The sequence below is a fragment of the Hordeum vulgare genome, chromosome 5H (genome assembly GCF_904849725.1).
Source record: "Hordeum vulgare subsp. vulgare chromosome 5H, MorexV3_pseudomolecules_assembly, whole genome shotgun sequence".
In the NCBI taxonomy this organism is placed as follows: domain Eukaryota; kingdom Viridiplantae; phylum Streptophyta; class Magnoliopsida; order Poales; family Poaceae; genus Hordeum; species Hordeum vulgare.
Genome location: NC_058522.1, coordinates 490,291,335 through 490,303,169, shown reverse-complemented (window position 1 = coordinate 490,303,169; position 11,835 = coordinate 490,291,335). Strand labels below are relative to the sequence as shown.

Genomic DNA, 11,835 nt, shown 5'->3' with positions numbered 1-11,835 from the left:
GTCAAATTGCTGCCCAGGCACACAAGTAATGGTGGTCCGGTCTGGTTCGGGTGTCCTTGTTGGTTAGGGTTACCGAGCATTCCTTATTCTTTCTAGCGAGTTTTTTTTTATAACATTACTTTAAGTTTTGTTGGTTTCCCATGTTTTGCAGTTGTTTTCCTTTGTTACTCCACAAAACCATGAACACCTTAAAAAATGTAAACACTTTTTTAGTTACATGTGCATCGTCTTAAAAGTGTGTGCAATTTTTTAAATGCTTGACCTCTTTTAAAAATCGTGGTAATTTTTAGTAAAGAGTTAACCATTTTTTAAATGCATAAGCATATTTTAAATTTGCTAATACTTATTATAAAAAAGTTCATCATATATTTAAATCATGCCCATCGTGTATTAAAAACATGTTCATCATTTCTTCATAAAACTGATATTTATTTTCGGAGACTTTTATATATGTATACAAAACTACTGCCTTCATCCCATAATATAAGAGCATTTTATGAAACTGCACGTCTGCACTAGTGTAAAAAATACTCTTATATTATGGAACGGAGAGAATATATTTATATAAAATTAAAATGATAAGAAAAGAAATAAACAAAAGTCCACCGGCCACGTCGACTCCGGGTGGCTTCAACCCGGCAGCCCAACAAACCCAGGCGGGCTTCAACCCAAGGTAGCAGGCAGCCCACCAATTCCCCACCCATCGTCTCGTTCCAACCAAACCCTCTTGGCTCACTGTGCTCACGCTCCCGGCGGCCTGGACGAGCCACCCGAAACCCGGCCCTTTTCCCGCCGCACGGACCCCAAACCCTAGCCCGGTCGCCGGCCAGGCGACGGCGATGATGCAGCAGCAGCAGCAGCAGCCTCTGCCGCCTCCTCCGCCGCAGGGCCCGCCGCCGCAGCCCGGCGGCGGCGGCGGGGACTTCTACCGCGGCCCGCTGCAGCCGCCGATGCGGCAGCTCTCCGCGGCGTCCTCCACCAACCTCGCGCCCGACTACGCCGGCCACCCGGGACCCCAGCAGCACCATCAGCAGCCGCAGCAGCATCAACAGCAACAGCAGCCGCCGCCGTTCGACGGTAACCACGCCCTCGCTGGTTAGGGTTAGGTCCTGAGGGGGCGACTAGATTAGTTCGAATAATTGTCGTATCGCTTGCTTTTTTTTTTCCCCTGAACCGCGAGAGGGAGATTCTGCTTAAAAACACCCGTAAAATCTGCCACATGCTCACGGTTTCGTGTAACTTTTTACGATATAGATGTTCATATATTGCAACCTGATATTAATTTCGATTCAATTCAGCCTATGGTGACAATTTTGGCGCTAAGAGGATGCGGAAGCCTGTCCAGCGACGAACAGTGGACTACACGAGCTCTCTCGTCCGTTATGCTCAGGTAATATGCAATATTCTGTTATTTTTTTGAAAAGTTATCAACGATGTACCATGTCTTCAACCATGTCCAACGGAGCCACAAAATGATACAAATAGGTTTCGTTTTATATATGCCCCTGGAGAATACATGAATATGGGAAGCTCATAAGTTCGAATTCTGCAGGCTCGCATGTGGCAGCGGGATGCAAGAGACAGGTTTACGTTGCAGCCAACCGCAGCTGCTGTCCTGGATGTACGTTGCCTGCTAACTTGCATGTAATAATATGCTATAAGATATTAGTTGTGATATACTGAAGATACTGTTTGGTCAGAAATGCTGAAGATATTGATTTCTCAAAAATACTGAAGATACTGGTCGCTATTTTGCATGCATTTTGTACTTAAAAACCTCCTTTTGCTTCCAAATTGTTCATTTTAGATTCTCTTCCCTTGATTTCGAAGCACAAACATCTACGATATATTATATCCTTTGTCACGTCATGGTTGGAAATGTACTGAACAGTGTTCATAGGTAAGATTCTTTTTTTGAGACATCGTAGCTAATATTCTGGTGTCAATAACAATGATAACTAGTGGATGTATGCACAAGCATCAGTTGATTTTGAAGTGCTATTTTAGTTTTAGAGAAAGAACTGTAATGTTGCCTTACAAGTGTATAAACATGATGAAAACTGATGTTGCTGTGTAGGATGCCTATCAAATATTGTTTCTGATATTTGTCTTCTTGTTATTTAGGTTCATAAATAATTGTAAAAAAACTTGCATAATAACTCTTCATTTTTTATTATCATTTTCATGCTTTCCCTATCTGGCTGATTGGATGTTTTTTCCTAAATAACTAAATGGCGAGGTTTACATGGTATATTGTGAAACAAATCTTCATAAGGTGCAAGCGCAGATACATCTTAATGCAATTTGTTTGAAACGAACCTCTTAATTTAGAAAAAAAAACTTCTCTTTCATCTTATAGTTATCTAAGATAGTCTATGGTTCTTCCATCGATGTTAGGCCACTACTACTGTTGAGTAGCTTGCGTTATTTTATCAGTCAACACACTTGTTTACTGGATGAAATCCTGGCAGACCTTATCACCTTAATACTGCCCTGTTTCTGGATACGGTGAATTGTGAATGAGCCGTCATGTATGGGCAGTATACTATTTGTCCCTAGCATGGCTGTTTCCGTAGTGTTAGGCAAGACAAGTATTGGTTTGGTTAACAAGTGATACTGGGGTTTGGGTGAACTGTTGATTCTTCCAGGAAGAAGCAGTTAGATAACTCCCAGTTTCCAAGTGATGAATGCAGAGTAATGAAAAAGAACCTGTTTTTACTTGTGTTTCACTTCGGCTCCTCCTTTCTAGGCATGAAAGTGGTGTGATTCTAGTTATCTCTTGGCTACTTGGTTATGGATCTGATCCGTCAATGGTAGTACTGATTTTGTTCCCAGTTAGTCCCCCCGTCTCATAATATAAGATGTTATTACATCCAATATGTGTGAGCATATTGGATGTAATAATGTCTTATAATATGGGACGGAGGGAGTATACCAGTTACCATCTTCAGTGATGAAATTCTTATGTATAAGTGTTATTAATGGAAGTTTTTGAAATTATATGTATCTACTACATCATGAATACATGATTATGCCTTCTGCTATTTCTTATCGAGATATACTGATTAACACTGTTATTGCAGATGTTGCCTTCTGTTGCATACCCAGACAACCCCTCTACAAGTTTTGCTGGGAAATTCGTTCATTCATCTATCAATAAGAACCGGTGCTCCATAAACTGTGTCGTGGTGAGTTAAGTGATACCCATCTCTCTATGTTCCTGATGATCTAGCTACAGCCACCTACTGTTGCATGTCTCAAAAAGCCCCATCAGGTCATGGCAGCAGGGTTACATGAACTGAAGATAGATGCGATTCTACATCCCTACTTGGCATTTCAGTTTTACTTTACTTTGGCTCCCAAGATAGGAGTGGTATCCTTCATAATGTGATGCCTAGTCTGAAAGATACATGTTTATCATATAACAGAAGTCACAATACAAGAAGCTAATTTGACAACTACTTTAGGCCTTGTTTGGTGCGCAGGGTTTGAGGAGGTTTGTAGGGGATTATCCCCGAGGGGATCAGAATCCCCGCGATTCCCCGCATGTCCATTTGATGGACATGGTTTGTGGTGAGCAAACCCCTTCAATCCTCTCTAATCCCCCTCGATTTCTTCCTACCCACGCGGCTCAGAAACCTTGTCTCATGGCTCAGGGATTTGACAATTGAGGGGATTTGAGAGGATTGGGTGGAAGGAAGAGTTTTACAGTGGTTTTTTTCCCCCTCTGACATCGTGCACTAATGCACTTTGTATACGGTTAAAATATTGAATTCGTGATTGGAGGTACTGTGGTCACCAACATTGGCTTGCTGCATGTTTCAAAGCTTCAAACGTACTTGGCTTCCACTACTGTGTGTTCGAAATTTAAAACTTGAGAACATCAATCCTGGCAGAATTTGTTCGAAATTAAAAGAATAGTTTGAAGTGTTCACAAACACTTGACCATACATAACTGAGCTCCCTTTTCTCTTCAAATCTATTGCATCTTTATCTCCTTGTTCTAACTGTGCTACTTGGTTTGAAAATCTGATGTGCATGAAATTGCTGGATAGTCCTTAAATGTTTGAATGCCTAACTACCTTCACTACTTGGGTAGTGGACTTATTGAAGGATCAACATCATCACATGTATGAAAATCTGTCACCTAGGTTGATGGAAAATTCCAAATTCCCATGTTTTTACACTAGTTAGTAGATCAGCTTGACAGCTCCATGCCAGTTTCTATTTCGTTGTCATCTATGTGAAAACTTTCATGATGGTTCTATTTTGCTGTTATTTTTGTTATTTGTTACTTTTTTTTTTCTGGTCTGGGTCTAACATAGTGTTATTTGTGGATAAAGTGGACTCCTACGGGACGCCGGCTTATTACTGGATCACAGAGTGGTGAATTTACCCTATGGAATGGTCAATCTTTTAATTTTGAAATGATTCTTCAGGTATTTCACATTAGCTACTGGTGCAATTACTAGTGTCATAGTTAACTTGACTTATTTGGTGTTATTAATTTGATATATAGGCTCATGAACAAGCCGTGAGATCAATGATTTGGAGTCACAATGAAAATTGGATGGTTACGGGCGACGATGGTGGTGCAATAAAGTATGCTGGCCCTTTCACCCTGTACCGTTGCTGAATACTGGCCCTTAATAATGTTACATTGTTTGATTTGTTAACTGCATCCTTTGAAATTTGAATCCTTTCCAGGTATTGGCAAAGTAACATGAATAATGTCAAAGTGAATAAAACTGCACATAGAGAATCAGTCCGTGGCTTGAGGTGATGACTGTGCTATGTTCTTTACTTTAGCTGTACCAAGTTAATGTTCATTCCCTACTTAAACACATACTTTAAACAGCTTTTGTAGAACAGACCTGAAGTTCTGTTCATGTTCTGATGACACAACCGTGAAGGTTTGGGACTTTGCAAGATGCCAAGAAGAAAGATCCCTAACTGGTAATGTTGCTAAACTTTTCGTTTGTGCTTGTGCTACTTGATGCTTGCTTGTCTGAAGTTACATTGTGGTATTAACTTTTTTTGTGTGAATTAACCTGAATTTGCCTTCAAACTCAGCCAGGCCATGGTTGGGATGTTAAAAGTGTCGATTGGCATCCCACGAAATCTTTATTGGCTTCAGGTTAGTCATTATTATTGTTAGTTTAATAATGGGTTTATTTGTCCAGAGCTCATTTGTTTCTGTGCTATCCAGGTGGGAAAGATTATCTTGTAAAACTTTGGGATGCAAAAAGTGGTAGAGAGCTACGTTCATTGTAAGTATTTGTGTCCCTCATCTTATGTTGCAAACCATGAAGTCCTGTGGCATGTCATCACCTGATGAGCTATTTCTGCAGCCATGGTCATAAAAATATTGTGCAGTGTGTAAAATGGAATCAGAATGGGAACTGGGTTTTGACTGCGTCTAAAGATCAGATTATCAAGGTCAATAACTTTTACTTTTGTACCCTGTTGTTATTAACTTTTTACTTTTCCCTCTGAAAGAAGAATACTTAAATATGTTGGTAGCTTAGTTCTGGTGATGTTTAGCACATACTTGAAGACTTGAAGTTCATACTAATAGTGTGCAAAGTTTGATACGAACTTTTTTTTAGGTGGTTAGGCCACGTGATCAGAAAAAAAAGCTTCCTAAACCTAATTAATAATCTATCATGTGCATTAAGTTATGCTTCATGGTTGCAAGTAGGGACCAAACTCTTCCTCTCCTTCTAATGTAGTAGTTTCCGTACTCCATACTCAAATTGCATGTGCCTTCAGGAATTTAGTATATCTGCCTTGTTCTATCTGTCTCTTTCTATCCATTAAATTAATCCATGATATATCGGGCAAATCCTCACTTATTATTGTGAATGTGTTTTGTGCAGTTATATGATATTAGATCCATGAAAGAGCTTGAATCCTTCCGTGGGCACAATAAGGATGTAACTGGTTAGATTCTCATCACAGAATTTCAATTCTATGTTTCTTTCGTACAAGATTAGATATATTTTCACTCAAGTTGTTCATTTGCTTTACATGATCAGACCAATGACTTAACGTTACAAAGAAAATTATAATGTTTGCCGCTGCCCTTGTTCAGCATGGTTGTCTTATCTGATTTACTCTATTTATTTCTGCAGCTTTGGCATGGCATCCATTCCACGAAGAATACTTTGTTAGTGGGAGCTATGATGGTGGAATATTCCATTGGTTGGTCGGGTAAGAAACACAAATGGAGCCATTGACATAATAATTCGGACTGGCCTGGCAGTTTGTTATCACAATTTCAATTTGGACCGGAACTCATTTTACTGTGATTTGTTGTGATCTACACCTTTGATAGTCATGAATAATGGGAGGGGTGTTTTGGCTCCCGGGAGCATATGTTCCCGGATGAACAGTACCGTGAAAAAAGTGGTAAAATGTTTTGAAAAAAATCTGAAATTTTTTGTGGATGTCCGTGTTAGTGTGACAAGCATGCTTGACAATTTTCATACAAAACGGAGCAGTAATGTTTCGTAGGTGAAAATAAAAAATTTGGGGTGACATTTCGGGGTAACATTTGATGTTCAAATTTGTTATTTTTGTACAGGCCAAAGTATTTAGTTTTTTGCCTAAAAATTTGCAGGTAGCATTAGAATGTGACTATAAATGCATACATTTTTTGTTGGATTTTTTTTTTGGACATTTCAAAAATTGGTTTTCACAGGCAGGAGCAAGTGCTCCCGGGAGCCAAATTGGATTTCCCGTGAATAATTGAATATATAATTAATTAAGATTCCAATTAACAAAATGATAATCTCTAGTTACTATTCTGTGTTGTTTAGAAATGATATCTCAAACTGATGAGCATGTTTTTCATTGTTTTGGCAGTCATGAAGCCCCACAAATTGAAATAAATAATGCGCATGACAATAGTGTGTGGGACCTTGCCTGGCATCCAGTGGGCTATCTACTTTCCAGGTACTTAATTTACAAACTATTACTTTCTGAATTTTAAATCTTAATGTACGTGGCTGATCATGTGCTTGTGGGTTATTATTTTTCTGATGTACTACAATAATTGAAGTTCTGGGTTTGTCCTAAGTCAAACTTGTTTAAGTTTGACCAAATCTATAGAAAAGTATATTAACATCTAGAACACCAAATTAGCGTCATGAGATTCTTTATGAAATATTTTTTGTACTATGTGTATTAGGTGTTGTAGATCTTGCCACTTTTTCTGTAGAGTTGGTCAAACTTAAAACAAATTTGACTTAGGGACAAACCTATAAGTACTCCCTCCATTCCAAAATAATTGAAGTTATAGGTTTGTCCCTAAGTCATTATCTCCCTCACATATACAACTGTCTGTATCTGAACCATTCAAATTTCCATTTCATGCTAGTCCTTGTAATATCATTTGTTTGGACTGATATCTTGTTATTTTCTCTCAGTGGTGGCAATGATCATGCTACAAGATTCTGGTGTCGAAACAGGCCTGGCGATCTTACCCGTGATAAATTCAACAGCGGACAGATCCAAGGTTGCTTTGATTCATTCTCAGCTTGTTTTGTTTTTGGTTTGAGTTGTGAAAAAAAAGATGGGTAATGAATGCATGCCTTCTAATTGCATGAAATAGTTACCTAGAGAATTCCATGAACATTATCAGTTCACTTTATCTGTGTCTTTGGTCCTCCGGGTATTGTTTGGCTTTCTTTTCTTGATCTGGGCAATAATTTGAAAATGTCAATTTATCAGGTTATGGTGACCAACATTCTGCTTTTGCTGGTCGATTCCAGATGCCTGAACAAACACCTGGGCCATTCGCTGGTACAATACCTGGCATTGGTGTTGCAATGCATCTTGATGGATCTGATCATGGGGAACAGAGGCCATCTATACCTGGTCTTCCACCTGGCCCGCCTCCGTTGCCACCAGGTCCTCATCCATCTCTTCTACCCACTGGGCAGCAGCAACACTATCAACAGATGCCTCAGCAGCAACATTCTCAATTTCGGCCACCGCCTCCAAATATGCCACCACCAGCACACATGCTTCAACATCAACAAGGACCTCGGTCATCACTTCCTCAGCTTTCATCGATGCCAGGTTCCATGCCAGGGCCATCACCAGTGAACCCACCGCTACCACCCATGCCACACCCAATGGTACTATTCACTGATACCTTATTTCTGTTTTTTTTTCAGAATTTCTGTATCACTTTGTTTTGAGTGAAGCAACATGCCTGTACTGTCATACAAGGTGGTTACATGGAAAAAATGCGTAGATAGTTTATTAATAATACCATTTATACCGAATTACTACATTCTATAACATTTATACTGGTTCTTGTGCCAAATCCTTGGAACTACTAGAATGATGGCTGATATGTTGGTTTTAATCTTAAAAGGCAATGCAAGGTTCGTCAAACCAGATGATGCCTCAAATGCCACAACATTTGATTGGCCTGAATCAGACGCATCCAGGGTCCATTCCTCCCAGCAATATGCCTCCAATGGGCGGCTTCCCGAATGGAATGGGAAACATTCAAGGTGGCTCAGGTGCTTCTGGCATGCAAAACTTTCCTATGGGTGGCATGTACAACCGGCCTCAGGGACAGATGGCTCCACAAGGACAAATGTCGTCCATTCCTGGTCTAGGTTCTTACCAAGTAAGATTCCCGTTGCCTGCTAATGGATTGTTTCTAAATTGACTGCTTAGGCCATGATACGTTGTGCATATTGTTATTTTGCTCTGGCATTATGGCTGCTGTATTCACTGAGTGTGTTGTTGGTCTTGCAGCCAGGGATGGGCAATGTTGGTCTTCCACCCCCGCCGCCACAGCATCCTCCGCCTCGCGGTGCAGCACCACAGTGAAATCATGTAACTGTACAATGCTGACAAGGAGAAGTTTTCTGTGCTACATCATTGTAGAACCAGTAATTTTATTCGTGGAGCAAGTCCCTAGATTTTCGGCAAGCCTCGGTGTAAAACCAGTAATCTTATTCGAGCAAGTCAGTGTAGGCTTTACTTTTTGGCAAGGTTAAATATTCATCTTTGTTTTTGTCTAGCCAATATTTTGTTCTCTATAGCTTCATTTTCCGGCTTGGCCACTTGTTTCTTGCCTGACGCAAGGGCCATCATGAATGTTATGCATCTGAAATGAATTGATCATGTCTCACAATGTTAGTGATATACCATCTTTTTGTTTTACCGAATTCATAAATGTTGGACATGATATGTTTATATATCATTAATTGTTTGGTATAAAAGGATAAATCTTCATTTCCATAGTGTTTTGGGATAAAAGGATAAAATCAATCAAAGACACCGACCTTTTCCTGTCTTTTTAATTTTGGTTCGGTACGCGCAGGTACCATCTTAGTCAAAACAAAAACAACACTGAAATGTCTTGGAAGTTTAGCTGAAGATAAATCCCAAACAAAACAAATATGTGTGCTTCCTTAGACATTGTCAAGCATGACTAAAAGCATCACAGTGACAATAAAATTATGTAAAACTAACAGCTAACATAGCACCGGTTGCAAGGTTTCACAACATTCAGCTCCACCGCTATTTTCAATATGGAACATAATAAGGCGCCTGGACCATATGGGCTTCCCACGGAGTTGTCCCAGAAATTTCGGGATGTCATTAAGCACGGCTTGATGACTATCATGAACTGCATGCTGGTGAGCTGTCCTTGTTCAGCCGTAACTTTGGGATAATAACTCTTCTGCCAAAAGATAAAGAGGCAAACAGAATACAACAATATAGACATATTTGTCTTCTTAATGTTAGCTTCAAGATATTCACTAAGGTCGCTACAAATAGGATGAATTCGGTAGCTAATCGTGTGGTGAGTCCAACTCAAACAACTTTCATGCGAGGACGGAATATCCTAGATGGGGTCGTCATTTTGCATGAAACTGTACATGAGTTGCATGGAAAGAAAATGAATGGGGTGATCTTTGAAATAGACTTTGAGAAAGGATAATGTGAAATGACCTTTTTTGTTACAAACTCTTTGTATGAAAGGTTTCTCGCCCAAGTGGATATCTTGGATTGAGTCTTTTGTATCGGGAGGAAGCGTAGCTATAAAGGTAAACGATGACGTCGGGCCTTATTTTCAAACGAAGAAGGGTGTTCGACAAGGCGATCCCGTATCCCCTATGCTCTTCAACATCATAGTTGACATGTTGTCTGTTCTAATTAATAGAGCCAAAACAGATGAGCAGATTAGTGGAGTAGCGCCACGTCTAGTTGATGGAGGCCTATCTATTCTTCAATATGCGGATGACACAGTTCTGTTTTTGGATCATGACCTAGAGAAGGCTCGAAACATGGAGATATTACTTTCTGCTTTCAAGCAACTATCAGGTCTTAAGATTAATTTTCATAAGAGTGAGTTATTCTGTTTTGAAGAAGCCCAAGCTATGAAGAGTCAATACACCGAGATTTTTGGTCGTGCCTCCGGTGAATTTCCATTAAAGTATTTAGGTATTCCTATTCATTATAGGAAACTAACAAATGCTGAATGGAAAAGGGTATTAGAACGGTTTGAGAAAAGACTTTGTAGTTGGAAAGGAAAATATCTTTCTTCACGAGGTCGCCTTACACTGATTAACTCGGTGCTTAGCAGCCTTCCCTTGTATATGATGTCCTTTTTCGCTATACAAGGGGTGTATTTAAAGAAATGATTATTTCTGCTCTAGATTTTACTGGCAGAGTGATGATCAAAAGAAAAAGTACAGATTGGTTAAATGGAGCATTTTGTGCCGCCCTAGAGAGCAAGGGGGTCTAGGAATTCATAATTTGGACATGAAGAATGTTGCCTTGCTAAGCAAGTGGTTGTTTAAGCTACAGACAACTGATGAAGTGTGGCAACGGTTGATACGCAATAAGTACTTATGTAGTAAGCCATTGTCACAAGTCCAGTGGAGAGCTGGAGATTCGCACTTTTGGGCCAACCTCATGAAAGTGAAGGGAGATTTTCTCCGCTTTGGTACTTTCACGATAAAGGATGGCATCCAAATCACGACAAGTGGTTGGGTAATATCCCGCTGCGGGAACAATATCCAAATCTTCACTACATTGTAAGGCACAAACAGTCTACTGTGGCAGACGTCCTCCAAACTTACCCCCCGATGTTACAATGGAGGAGAGACCTTGTGGGGCCAAAATTAGTAGCTTGGAATAATTTACTTCCTCGACTTGCTAATATTGTTCTCACACATGAGCAAGACGTTTTTCGCTGAAACTTAACTCCTGATGGGGTGTTCTCGGTCAAGTCTCATTATCTTGCTCTTGTGCATTGTGATGTTCCCAATATCAACAGAAACCTGTGGAAAATTAGGGTGCCGCTCAAAGTTAAGATATTTCTTTGGTACTTACGACGTGGAGTAGTTCTAACACGGGATAACTTGGCTAAACGTCATTGGAAAGGCAGTAAAAATTGTTGCTTCTGTCACAAAGATGAGACTATCCGACACCTTTTTTGAATATCACTTTGCACGGGCCGTCTGGTCTATTATACATGCGGCTTCACGGTTGTTCCCACCTCAAAGTATGTCACATATGTTTAGTGGTTGGCTACGGGGCATAAGGAATGACCTAAAATGACAAATCCTGTTAGGGACGGCCGCTACTTGTTGGTCGCTTTGGTTATGCAGGAATGATGTGGTTTTTAACAAGAAAAAAAATTCATCTCCTCTACAGGTTATTTATTCAGTTACCCACTGGCTTCGTACTTGGGCTATTCTTCAGAAGCCGGGTTCTCAGGAGTTGGTTGCAGCATCGTGTCAACATTTGGAGCGGATGGTCAGGGAGTGTTTTATCCAGAAGCATGTGTGGCAGTCT

General features: G+C 40.1%; 1 protein-coding gene across 1 annotated transcript; it reads left to right on the top strand.

Moving 5' to 3' along the window:
- Positions 1-748: 748 nt before the first annotated feature.
- LOC123399837 (flowering time control protein FY) lies at positions 749-9,194 on the top strand. The gene is made up of 18 exons (XM_045094218.1): positions 749-1,077; positions 1,299-1,390; positions 1,553-1,621; positions 3,084-3,188; positions 4,344-4,439; positions 4,520-4,602; positions 4,708-4,779; positions 4,859-4,956; positions 5,078-5,137; positions 5,210-5,270; positions 5,352-5,439; positions 5,880-5,943; positions 6,135-6,213; positions 6,868-6,957; positions 7,431-7,519; positions 7,735-8,144; positions 8,387-8,647; positions 8,779-9,194. Exons 1-18 carry the CDS (start codon positions 840-842, stop codon positions 8,851-8,853), a joined length of 2,130 nt encoding a protein of 709 aa, XP_044950153.1. The 5' UTR covers positions 749-839; the 3' UTR covers positions 8,854-9,194.
- Positions 9,195-11,835: the final 2,641 nt, after the last annotated feature.